Here is a 12,511-nt window from a genome sequence, read left to right as displayed (position 1 = left end):
ACAGTAAAAGAGGAACACGACAACGCCTGGAACAGTGTTCTGCGGTTTCACACATCCCGCAAGACGGGCAACCGTCAGAGCGAGAGATGTGAAACCGGCGTAATCGCTCGTGGAGAGGAAGAACGTTGTGGGCAAGCTTCCACTGTAGGCTGACCCGGCGGGCGTATAGCCCAGTGTGTGTATTGTCATCAAGCATGAGAACTACCTATGGAGGTGGTCCCCTCCGCATATAGCCCAGTGTGTATTGTCATCAAAGCGGAGAGCTACCTATGGAGGTAGTCCCAATTGGACAGACACCACACGTTACGAAAACGAGAGGAAGAACGTTGTGGGCAAGCTTCCACTGAAGACTGGCCCGGCGGGCGTATGGCCATCCCGCAGTGATTCGACGCCACGAAAGCTTTGTCGGCACTGAAGGGACTGCGGGACCGGACTGCAACTCCATGATTGCCGGAATAAAAATCGCTGACAGCCCATAACTGGACGTCAGCCTCGGGAAGCTGGAGTCGCAAATGCCTCACAACATCAACACAGTTAGCGTATTGATGAGGCAGGACTTCGGACCTAGGCCGAAATGCGGGACTCTCAATGAACCACCTGTTGGCGCATCCGAGAGAGCACTGCACTAATGCGCACGCTGGGTGATAGGGAGTGTGCAGTGCCTCGAAACTATATTGCCATCAAGCACGAGAGCTACCTATGGAGGTAGGCCCCTTTACACAAACAGTAATACTAGAAGCGCTCTATATACTGAAAGGCAGGATAACAACTCTCCTAAAGGAGATTGCTGTTTGTACGGGCCATGCCATGCGAACAATTCATGATATATACGAGAGAGTCGCGACGGAGGATATAGTACAAGTCTAGCAAACTGGCTAGAACAGAATGTGCCACTCACCCTGATCATAGCGGAAGATGCGAGTGAAGCAAAACTAGCGACGGGAGCACTCGACTGGGCCGAGCACTGCGTGTTCCCTAGTGATCAGCGCCCATAGTCCAGCACGAACTGCCTGAAACAGACTTAAACTCCCGCAGTTGGGGCCACCGAAGGCTAACCGGCACCGGCGTATCCAAATTTGGAAATTTATTTCCGTAATCAGACATGCCAAATGTTTCCGATCCCTTGCTGCGACCGGCAACGGTTCCATGAACCTTACAGTGGCCCACTGGACTCTTGGAAGCTCAAAAACAACGCCACTCATGCTCATGCTCCACAGGAGCAGCGGGCTCTGACACTGAAGGAAGCAGTGCTCCGGTGTCTCCGAGATGCCACAAGACGGACAGTGATCCGTGCGACAGATATAGAAGCGGTGTAAACGTTCACGGAGCAAGCTGCGAAAAGGGGGAAGGAACTTCTGCTCTCGGACGGATGTCAGTAATATCGGTGAACCGCGGCTGGCATGACTGAGGAAATAGTGCACCAAAGCGCACGCTGGATGGTCAGTACTGTGAAGCGCCTCAAAGAGAGCACGGATCTGAAGTGCTAGGCAACGAAACCAAGTGTGTATTGTCATCAAGCAGGCGAACTACCTATGGAGGTAGTCCCCTTTGCACTGACACTAACTGCACGTCACAATCCCACAAGCTAGATAACAACACTCTCTGGGAGAGTTTGCTTTTCGTAGTGCCCATACCATGCGAACAATCCAAACACGGGAGAGTCGCTGCGGAGGACAGTACAGTCCTAGCAAGTTGGCTAGAACATGACTTGCCACTCACCCTGAACGTGACGGAAAAGTCGAGTAGACGTCAGCCAGGGGCGAGAGCACTCCAGAAGGCCGTACAGTGCTTCTTCACGGGCGATGTGGCTACGAAGACCTGCCCTGACAGCCTGAAATATAGCTGCGTCTCGGAAGTTTATCTCCGTAGACGTTTGCCAATTGTTGTTTGCCAAGACGACAAAGCCAATTGTTTACGCTGAGTGCGCTGAACCGGCAATGGTTCTAGGAACCGCACGGTGGCCCAGGAGACAGTCGAGAGCTGAAATACTTGCGTTAACCTGCGCCACTGCAAAAGAGGAACAACACCTAAACGCCTAAAGCAGTGCTCGGCCGTTTCACACATCCCGCAAGACGGGCAGCCGTCAGAACGAGAAGTATGAAAACGGCGCAATCGCTCGCGAAGAGGAAGAACATCGTGGGCTAGCTTCCCCTGAAGACTGGTGCGGCGGGCCTGCAGTCAGCCTGCAGTGATTCGACGCCAAGACAGCTTCGTCGGCACCGAAGGGACTGCGGGACCGGACTGCAACTCACTGATAGCCGTATAAAAACCTTGTGAACATGAATGTATTGTCATCAAGCAAGAAAACTACCTATGAAGGTAGCCTCTTTTACACAAACTCTATCTTACATACCATATAACTACGCTCCAAAGGGAGATTGCTTTTTGTACGTGCCATATACCCTGCGAACAATCCTGAAACTCCGGAAGAGTCGCTACAGGGGTGCAGTACAGTCCTAGTGGGCTTACTAGAACTTGATATGTCACTCATCTTGATCATGATCAAAGAGCCGAGTCGCTGTAAGCCAGCGGCGACAGCACTCCACAGACTCAAATAATGACTGCTCACGGATGATATGTGCACGCAGCCTGGCTCTCACTGCCTGAAAAATAGCCATGCTCCCAACATCTGGGGCACCAAAGGCCAGCCGGCACCGGCGAATTCAAATTTCGAAGTTAATTTCCGAAATCGGCAATGCTAGTTGCTTCCGCTCTGCGCGTGCGACCGGCAACGGCTCCAGGTACCTTACGGTGGTCCAATCAACTGCTGGGAGACCAAATATTTGAGCCACCCTACTCCACAGTAAAAGTGGAATATGGCATCGCAAAAAAACAATGTTCTGCAGTCTCAGACATGCCACAAGACGGACAATCGTCCGTGCGACATATCCGAAAACGGTGCAAACGTTCACGCAGTGGGAGGACACCATGGGCCAGCGTCCACTGGAGACCAGCGCGCCGTGCATCAAGCCAGCAGTGATATGCCACTAGGCGAATTTCGTTGGCACTGCTGGCCCTGCGGGACCCGGCCGCATTTCCCTGTAGGCCGCGTAGAAATCACGGACGCTCCACAAGGAAATGTTTTTACCTGGGCATTGGACACGCAAGCGCCGCACAGTTGCAACACAAGGACAAAAATAAGCAGGGAGTACTTCCACCCTGGGGCGAAGCTCGGGACTTTCTAGGAACCACCTGGTGGCGTATCCTAGGAAATACTGCACTAATGCGCAGGCCGGGTGCTCTGACGCACGGAGGGCCTCAAAGAGAACACGCGATTGAAGCGCCAAGCTCTTTTCCGGCACAGCTGGTACTCCCAATCCACCCAGATCACGGCTGTTGAGATCTACGTACCCATGCTCCCACCGGGGTCACACCCACACGGGTTTGCTTCGTCAATGGAATGCTAACAATCGTTCGATGTACGAAACCCCGTGCTTTCCCGAGTTCGCTTTGGTCTCGTGGCTCAAAAACTATTGCTGTCTCGAGCAAACGTTTTGCCCTTGTACCGCCAATCAAACATTCAACGTCTGACACGATTCTGCCAATGGAACAGTTTTTGCCTCTTCCCGGGGCAGAAATTTGACCCAGCTCTGTCAATGGAATGCGCCATGAAAGAAAAAAGTAGGATCGAATGTCGCGTCCCTTTCGGGGACAATCGTAATCCCCCTCAACACCGTGGCTTTCGGGCGCGACCTCCTTCGCCCCCTAGGCTAGCTTCCAGGGTAGTTCAGGTCTACCAAATTGTTGGCGCTGTCAAACAATATGACGTCATATGTTTACAAAAAGGGAGAGGCTTATACCACCAGGTTGTAAAAGTCTCAGGTGGTTGTAAAAGGTTGTAAAAGTCTCAGGCTAATAGAATTCGCCAGCCAATACAATATATTGAAATGTAATGTAAATGTCCCAAGTCATTCTCAACGCCCCCAAGACCAGCATCGAAGATGACTGGTAGTTTGAGACTTTTATTTTTATTTTATTTTTTATATTTTCCTGCACACGGCAGGAACAACCTAGGATCCCGTTCAGAACCATGTGTCCTTCTTGTGTTGCTGTACTGACCTCTTCCTGTCGCTGTCGCCCTTGTTTCAATATCCTCAGCACTTGTGGTATGAACCGGCCTCGCAGGATCAGTCGGTCGAATACCAAGTCTCAAACCTGGTCGAGAACGACAGCAACTTCGTGGCACTTCGACCGCAGTGTTGTTTCTCATTGTCATATTTGAGTTCTGACGTAATATCTGGAATTAATTTGCAGCGGCGTGACAGTTACACAGCTGTCGTATCGCGAAGGAACTTTGAAACAACGTACGGAATGAGGGCAGGCGCCACAAACATGTTTGTTTGATTTCTTTTGGGACAAGTTCCCGTAAAAGGAGCCGAAACGTCGCCACCTCGCGGAACTGCGAAAGCGGGATAAAGATGCAGCTGAAGGACTCGAAGAAAAAGACGCTATCTGCGACGAGCCATAAATGTTCCACGGCACATTTTGGGTCGTAACTTAGGATCGAAAATTAAGGTAGTAAATCAAGTTTATCTTTCCCGCTTCATAGGAGGCTGTTGGAGGTGACATAAACAATGAGAAGGAGTATAAAGATGTCGTCTGCAAACTGCTCTGGTGAGGCTTTAGTCTTTCGGCTAGTGGATGGATGAGAGGCTTTTGTTCAAAGCAGCGCGTCGAGCCGAAACGTTTTAGGACGGTTTAGGACGAACGAAGGAAACGGTTCAGTTCCGGAGTAAAAAAAAGAAATAAATAACTTTTCGAAACTGGTTCGAACCGGTTCAGTTTCACATGGTGTAAAGAGAATTTGCTACTGTGAAAATAGCCCCTTTTTATATTCTCTCCGAGATGTCAAATAGAGGGAGGAAAATAGAGCGGCGTTGCGCGAGGTCTCAACAAGTAACGACGAGCTCGTCTTGCGCTCTGGCACATTGAGGTGAGGTGAGGGACAATGTAGTTAACCCAGAGTTCAAGGTAACTCGTTACAAGTAACTCGTTACTGTACCTAAGTTTCTTTTTTGGGTAACTTTTAACTTAACTCGGTACTTTTGCGCCATGGTAACTTTCAGAGGAACCCGTTTCTTTTTCAGGTAACTCTGCCAGAGTAACTTAAGTTAAGTTCCAAATTACTTTGAACTCGCATTTTACTCACGTCCACTTATTTTCTTTCTTTCGCTCCGGTTCTTTCATGGCATTTTATGCCACAGAACGTGATATTCCATCAATGATAGTATTCTATTCAGGAAGTTAGAACTTAGAACCGCTGCCATTGGAATGAAACTGAACCATTGTGCGCCCACAGGGAGTAAGGTGCAAAGCGTTGGAATTGATGGATATAACCAAACGAAAACGATCTAAGCGCGTTGCACTCCTCTGCAGGCAACTCAAGGTGGAACGGTGGAACTCAACTCAACTACTCACGCGCGCTCCACCTGTGTACTGCTATTTTGTGTCCGAAGTAACTTGGAAGTAACTCGTTCTCTTTTTTTTTTTAAGTAGCTCCGTAACTGCCAGTTACATTTCAGGCTGAAGAACTTCGTTATTAACTTAGTTACATTTTTCACACGGTAACTTAACTCGGTAACTCGCAACGAGTTCTTTTTGACGGGTAATCTATGGGCTAACCGAAGTAACAGAAAGTCGTCGAGTATTTCCGACGAAAAACGGGACATTTGATCCGAGACACTGAACTTCATGGATCCAGGACAATTGCTCACCGGACAATTGCTCACCGGACAATTGGAACTTCATATTTTCCTACCTAAACAGCGATGGATGCCATGCACTTCAGGTCTTGCGTTACAAAATCTTTCGGTCTCCCTCAGGAGCATAAAAAAATACGGTTTTCATTCCGTTCCGGTTCACCCAAAATAACGTCTTTTTCTTGTTTTTTTTTCGGTTCCGGTTTTTGTTCCGCTCCGGAGCCCCGGTTCAAAGTGTGATAATAGTGAGTTTTAGTGTATCGTGCGCTATCGCCTTTGCGTACGTAGGGGATAGCGTGGTGGTTCTGCACAATGCGCGAAGTTTCTCCTTATGTTTTGCGCCTGTGCAGAACCAACAACGCTATCCCTCTCGTACTCAAAGGCGATAGCGTACGATGCACTGAAGCTCACTAATAGCGAGTTTTTGTAATTCGTACGATATCGCCTTTGCGTACGTAAGGGATAGCGTTGATGGTTCTGCGCACGCCCATAACAGAAAGAGAGCTTCGCGCAGTGCGCAGAACCACCCACGCTATCTGTAACGTACGCTATCGCCTTTGCGTACGATGTACTAAAACTCTCTATTATCAGCAGGTTACGCGAGGTTACGCTGCAAGTTTGTCCCCGCCCAGGTGAGAGGGTAGAGTTTGGATAAACCACGTGGCCAAGTGTCTGTCCAATCACAAGGGAGCAACAAAGGAGGCCGCAACAGTAGCCACGTGCGGCCTCACCTTTAAATTTTGCCCCCTTATGGGAGAGGGACCAATATGGTTTCTCCATGAGCAATAGGGGAAAGATGAACTTAGGAGGCTGCGCGGACAGCTGACCTACTTGTGTGGCGTATTGAAAACAAAGGTTAGGATCTTAGAAGAAAAGTATATGTCTACGAAAGCGATACGACAAGGAAAGCTCGTCAAATCAAAGATCAGCAACGTCTTGTCAGCCACATCAAAATGCGGTTGGCTGGTCATGTTTTCGCAACGGCTAACGCGAACACGTTAAGATTGGTTTTATCTAATCATGTGACTGACCAACGGAGACCTTCCTATCTTTATTCCCTGGTTGTTTAGGTAATCTTTACCACCAAGGGTGTGTGTCATGCCAAATGGTCTTTCCTTGCCGTACGCGTGCTTGGAGGCCCTCTGTAGAACCGAAACGCGCAGGCTATGCTGTTATCTAATTTCCCCACGAACGACGATGCATCCTTATCGTAGAAAGGCTGACGCGATAACGTCCGAGGGATACGCGAGATAGCTGTTGAGCAACGTGCATTTGTCAGCACATGACAACTCCCACGTTCACGCACGGGACTGTGGACGGCATAGACAGTTCAATGTATCACCTAGAAATGCATACAGATAAACGCTTTCGATAGTAAGGTACAACGATTACGCTGAACATTTGAATAGTATTGTTGATGGCACGTTGCCATTGTTTGCATCCATCATGTTGGAACCGTTGGGTAGTTTGTACTATCATCATCCCTAATGTCAACGCTCAAAGAATTGAACGACAGACACGTCCGAAAACCTTGTTGTGTGTATGACAGCACTAGTGCATGAACCGCAGACAGCGCCCTTATGATGTTTCTAAAATAACGTGGTGCATAATCCTAGCAGGTATGATGTTTTGGTGCTTCGATACTTCTAATATTGGTACAGTCAAACTCCTTTACAACGAAACTCAGGGGACAGCAAAAAAAATTTGGAGTAAAGGTATATTCGTTACAAAGGATGTCCATTATTGGACCTATAGGGCTCCAGCGGGACCGCAAAAAAATTTGCTGTAGTGGTATTTTCGTTAAAAAGGTGTTCGCTATAAAGGAGTTTGACTGTACTTTCAGCGAAAGTGAAAACCTGGAGGGATCCACACGTTCAAGCAAGTGCTGTTGTCTATCCGCCTTGCACCAGCAGAGTCCTATGACTGTGTTTAAAGTGCCTTCAGAATCCTACCAAAGTTATGTTACTGAAATATTCTTGTTTCACTTTACATTCCTGCAAAATACTTTGGCTCTACGTGACGCGAAAGCTAGAGAAAATTAATTTTATATTTGAGAACTGTGACGTCATGTTATGTTCCGGCGGAGCGCCCGGCTGTCATCTGACAACGTTGTTGCCCTTCACGTCTTCCGTGGGCATGTCCGTGGGGCTCACATATCATACGCCCGCTCCGACCTTCGAGAAAACTCAAAGGAGGGGGAAGACATCTCTCCCATTTTCCCCTCTTTCGATCAGCGTCACGTGACTTCTCCACCACATGACCCGACTCCGGACGCCGGCGTCGTTGCTAGGAGACGAGTACCCTCTCCAGAACATGACATCTTTGCAATTTGTGGGCCTATGATTACGTCACTCGCTCCTTGCGTCATCGAAACTTGTGGAGGCCCAGCAGATCTTCAAAAATTGACAGAAATGCACAGCGTTCGTAAACAGGATTGAAATTTCGCGTATAGAATCCTTCATGCACCTTCTTTTCATGGACTAAATCAAATAAAGCTGTTTTCAAAGTCCGCAGTGGCACTTTAATGCCAACGCAGTGTCGCTTAGTGGAAGCAACATTGCGTTGGTTGTTTTCTGCTGGCAAGAATCTTTTTAGAAGGAAGTAAAAAGTTTGAATTAAGCAGCTTCTCAATGCATTGCAAACATAGGAGGCCAAAGAAAAATTTGATATTTGTTCTAATTATGTCTCACAATTTTCAAGTTTAAAGTTGTAGAAGAAATACTTCTCCCAGTAGAGGCCTCTACCGGTACGACAAAATGTAACAAACTGTTCTGCAAGAGGCATGATACAGCGTGCGATCACTGCGTTACATTCTTTATTCTTCTAAAAGATGCCCACGTGCAGTGTCACGGAGATGTGTAACCTCACGACTTGTCTCTTCAAAGTGGCATCGTACATACAGTTTGTGAATTCAGACCTTGCTCAAAGAAAGAAGAGAGTCATAAAATAGCTGTCATACAATCTTACTAGCGGTTAGAACACTTTTACTCTGACGATACACTTTAAATACTACATTTTATTATTGCTGTCCTCTCAAATACTATTTCATTTTGTCTGTGTAGCAGATCATACACGAGCATGCACAGCGAAATCACACACACACTAAAATTGCAAATAGCTAAATTACAAAATGGGCTGTGCAAACACCTATTACCTCCTCAAATTGAATAGATCTCAATGGCAAAGTACCGACAGACTAGAGGGAAAAAAAGACGCAACTTATTTGGAAATCACTCTCAATGCTTGCACCAAAAGCTCGGAAATTTCATCCCACGAAACCCGCAAAATCAAAATACAACTCTCGGTCCATGATTAATTAAGTTAGTATCTCACAGCATAGACATAGGGTTCAGGATGGTTCAACATCGATTTGCAAGTCCGAACTTCAGCTCGCATTTCGCCTTGTCGATCCAAACCACGTCCTTGGGGACAAAATCGTCCTTACTATCCGTCACATATTTTTCAATATTCGCTTGCGTCGCCCTTCTTGTTTGCATCACATTAAACAGTGTGCATTTAGATGATATATCACACTAAAGGAAACTTTTATGAAAGCGTCACGAACATCACCACCTAGGTACGTAGTGACAAAGTCACAAAATGAAATTGCATTTAACACACTGTACATTTCTTAAATAGTAACACACTGTCATAAATTGTCAGTAAGTCCATGAGCTGGGGTATTTGTACTTCATGTTTTGCTCGGATGAAAAAATAAACGATTTGATGCGCCTCGTATATAGCCCGATTGCATGTTCCGGTCGGCTTAGGCGGAGAAGTAGCAGACCCCCAAATCAGTCCGGCGTTAATCACAAAGTATCAGGAACGTGATTATGTACACATTTATAAAATTTGCTGTATCTACTACGTCTGCGAAAGTTCTTGAAAGCAATCTCCCTGAGGGACGTCGTTCTTGCTGTAGGACCTCCTGCGGCAAATGCGTTGCAGGTCCTGCGACAGATTCACTCCTTCCTCAAAATGCTCCTTCTTTGCCTTTGGTTCCGGGAGGCTGTCCTCGACATCACCCATGACATCTCGTAAATGTTGCATTAGCGCGTGGCCCTCCAGAGTAAGCACGGACTTCTGCGGTTCCGAACGGTCCGGAAACGATAGCCAGTTCATGGCCTTCGGAGACGTACAGTAGAGGACCTCTGGACTCAGCTTTGGAGGGGTCTCCGACTTCCTCTTCCTCGGACTGCTGAAGCAGCCCGCGAGCCTCTGGAGCTGTTCTGTGCTCCTGGGTCGAAGATTCGGGCACGGCCTGGCGTCCGATTTGACGGGGGAAAACTTTGACGGGCTTTTTTGAATGCTGGGGATCTTCAGCCGCTTGGAAGCGGGGAAAAGTTGCTTGACAACGGCGAGCTGTTCCGGAATGATTGGAGATTCACCGGGCGACACTGCGTTTTCAGACTGCAGGCTGCCACTTTGGATGCGCTCGAAGAAAGACTTTGTCTGCTGCAGCAGGGAGAGCTGCGATGGACCATTGTCCTCGCTACTGCTGGGACCGGGCTCTTGTTTAATGAATCCTCCCGGAGTTCTCTGGACCATGTCACAATCCTTCGGTGGGGGCGTCACTAAAGAAGGGCGTGGTCGCCAAGCCAGGTATCGCCTCGTACGTGGAGACGTGGGACTTTGAGGAACTTCACGAGGTGCCAAAGGCAGTGTGGTGTCAGACATGGATGGGAAACTGGAGCACGGGGACAGCTGAACGCTGTTAAGCAGTGGGTAACACCAGGAGTCGTCTGGATCTTTGCTGACGGGAATCAAGCCAAGGCCATAGAAGAAGTCGAAGAAATCGGACGCTCGGTTTTCTTCGATTCTGCGCTGCATTTCCTTGATCCTGTAGCGGGTCCGGAATATCTTTGTGGGCTGTCGCCGCCGCTTCATCTGTTTGGCACTGTGCAATTTCTGCGCAACGGCCGTGCGCAGAGAACATGTTGCTCGACTGGCTGCGCTTGAAGTCGACTCCTTGGTACGGCAAGCCAGTAGTTTTGCCCTCCTCAGAGACTGTTTTGCAGCACTCACAGTGGACTTCGGTTTGATCGGATTCTTAGGCCTCTGAACAGATTTTGGTTTGCTGCTTTTCTTGGGTGTAGCCCTCTTTGGTGACTGTCCCATTTTTTTCTCGGCATGTGGTATCAGCTTTTGCTTGTCTTCACTCTTTGTTTTGGCTTTGGACAAGACCTTCTTAGACAATGCAATCACTTTTTTCAAGTTGCTTTTTGGCAGTGAGATTTTCTTACTCGTCGTCGTTCCCGCATGCACGCTACCTTTCTTTTTGGGGTTATCGTTTTTGTTGACAGTTTTATGCTTCTTTTTGGGGAGATTTATTACTAAGCCTGCCTTTTTCTGCGCGAGTTTGTTTGGACCTTTCAGAGCCGCTTTCAGACATTTACTCGCTGCCTTTTTGATAGCCGTTTGTGCTTTGGGTGTGCGATGTTCTTTTTTCGTCTTCGCTTTAGAAGGCATCGGCGCTTTATCCGTTTTGGGCGTCGACTGTGGTGTGGAAGGCTTCAATTTCTCGCACTTTGATCGCAGATGATGTCTGGTGACGAACTCTGTCACCCATACGAGTGACACTGGCAGTCCTCTCACCTTGTGCGCTTTCTTCAGTTCTGCGGCGTGCTCCACCAGCTCATCGTACCTGATTGTTTTTCCCCGTCGGCTCCGATCATTCACGTAGCGCAGCATGCTCCGTTCCAGCAGCGCAACTGATTCGGCATGGCAACGTCGTATCTTTGAAGGTCCCTCAGCCCGAAGCCGGTGTTCACCCTTGATCCAATTTGCAATCGTTTTGTCACTCACTCCGAACATTTTGGCCGTTAGAGATTTGTTCCCTACACTTCTGTAATATGCGATCGCCTTGAGCTTCACGCGAATGTCCGTCCATTTCACGGATGTCCCCATGATTGACGATCACACGAGGCACGGTTCTTGCTTTGATGGACAATGTAATGATGCTACACTTACCGCCTTTTGGCTTTATCACAATGGCTGCTTAGTCATCTCTGCGATAGATGGCGGGACGTTACAATGGCGACGCCGTCAGCCAATGCGGGCAGGCAGGGATGCGGGTCGTCGGGGTTTCTGCGTTTCGCTCCCTTTCGAATAGCGGAGGTTACCTACCTCTTTCTTTACTGGGGCTCTTTTGTCAAAAAGGGGGTTTTGTGTACAGGAATCCGTGGGCATGAGAGGGCGAAACGTTCCGGTGCGAAGCACTTGGCATTGATATGCGCGTCCGCTGTCCCTGTTCCGCTACTCTCGGGCACCACCACGAGGTGTTGCAATAGTATATCCTAAAAAAGGAAAGAAATACTGGTGGTACAGGTTTCTAGGCAATCGGGAACTTCTTTGGAGCAAATGTGTGAGGAAAAAAAGTTCTGATAGGAAGAGTAGGACACGAGAACTCACACTGGACCGAACGCTTTATACAGGGTTCCTGCAAAAAACCAGGTGGTCACGCGGGCATTTGCTGCTTCTGTGTGCGAAACGATACAGCTGGCAATTAAATTTGCGGGAATATTGCGCAAACACGGCACTTAATTGACCCAGTGCTAAGAAGTATATCCCCATTTATTTTAAATATTATTTTATTTTTAAGAGAGCGATTCAAATATGATTCGGGTTGTAAAAAAAGTGAGGCTTTTTTAGGTACATGTGGACAAAAAAATGCAGAGCCGAATGTTACTTTAAAGGTGACCCTAAAAATTAGATCAGTTTTACACAATGAATACATGAACATTGCGCGGCTGCTATACGGCCTACATCATCGAAACAGAAACCCGGCCGTAGCATTCACCTGTCAATTTTTG

The 12,511-nt window shown here is 48.0% G+C and overlaps 2 protein-coding genes across 2 annotated transcripts in view; one reads left to right on the top strand and one right to left on the bottom strand.

The window, feature by feature from the left end:
* The window catches only part of LOC135387741 (centrosomal protein of 97 kDa-like), a 69,433-nt gene that overhangs the window by 32,251 nt on the left and 24,671 nt on the right, over positions 1–12,511 (top strand). The gene's annotated exons all lie outside the window — the stretch shown is intronic.
* On the bottom strand, positions 8,497–11,891 carry LOC135389924 (uncharacterized). The gene has a single exon (XM_064619975.1). The coding sequence runs from the start codon at positions 11,604–11,606 to the stop codon at positions 9,564–9,566; it is 2,043 nt and encodes a 680-aa protein (XP_064476045.1). The 5' UTR covers positions 11,607–11,891; the 3' UTR covers positions 8,497–9,563.

Source organism: Ornithodoros turicata, chromosome 3 (assembly GCF_037126465.1).
Source record: "Ornithodoros turicata isolate Travis chromosome 3, ASM3712646v1, whole genome shotgun sequence".
Lineage (NCBI taxonomy): Eukaryota > Metazoa > Arthropoda > Arachnida > Ixodida > Argasidae > Ornithodoros > Ornithodoros turicata.
Note: the sequence above shows the minus strand (reverse complement) of the source record. Positions and strands in the feature narration are given on the sequence as shown.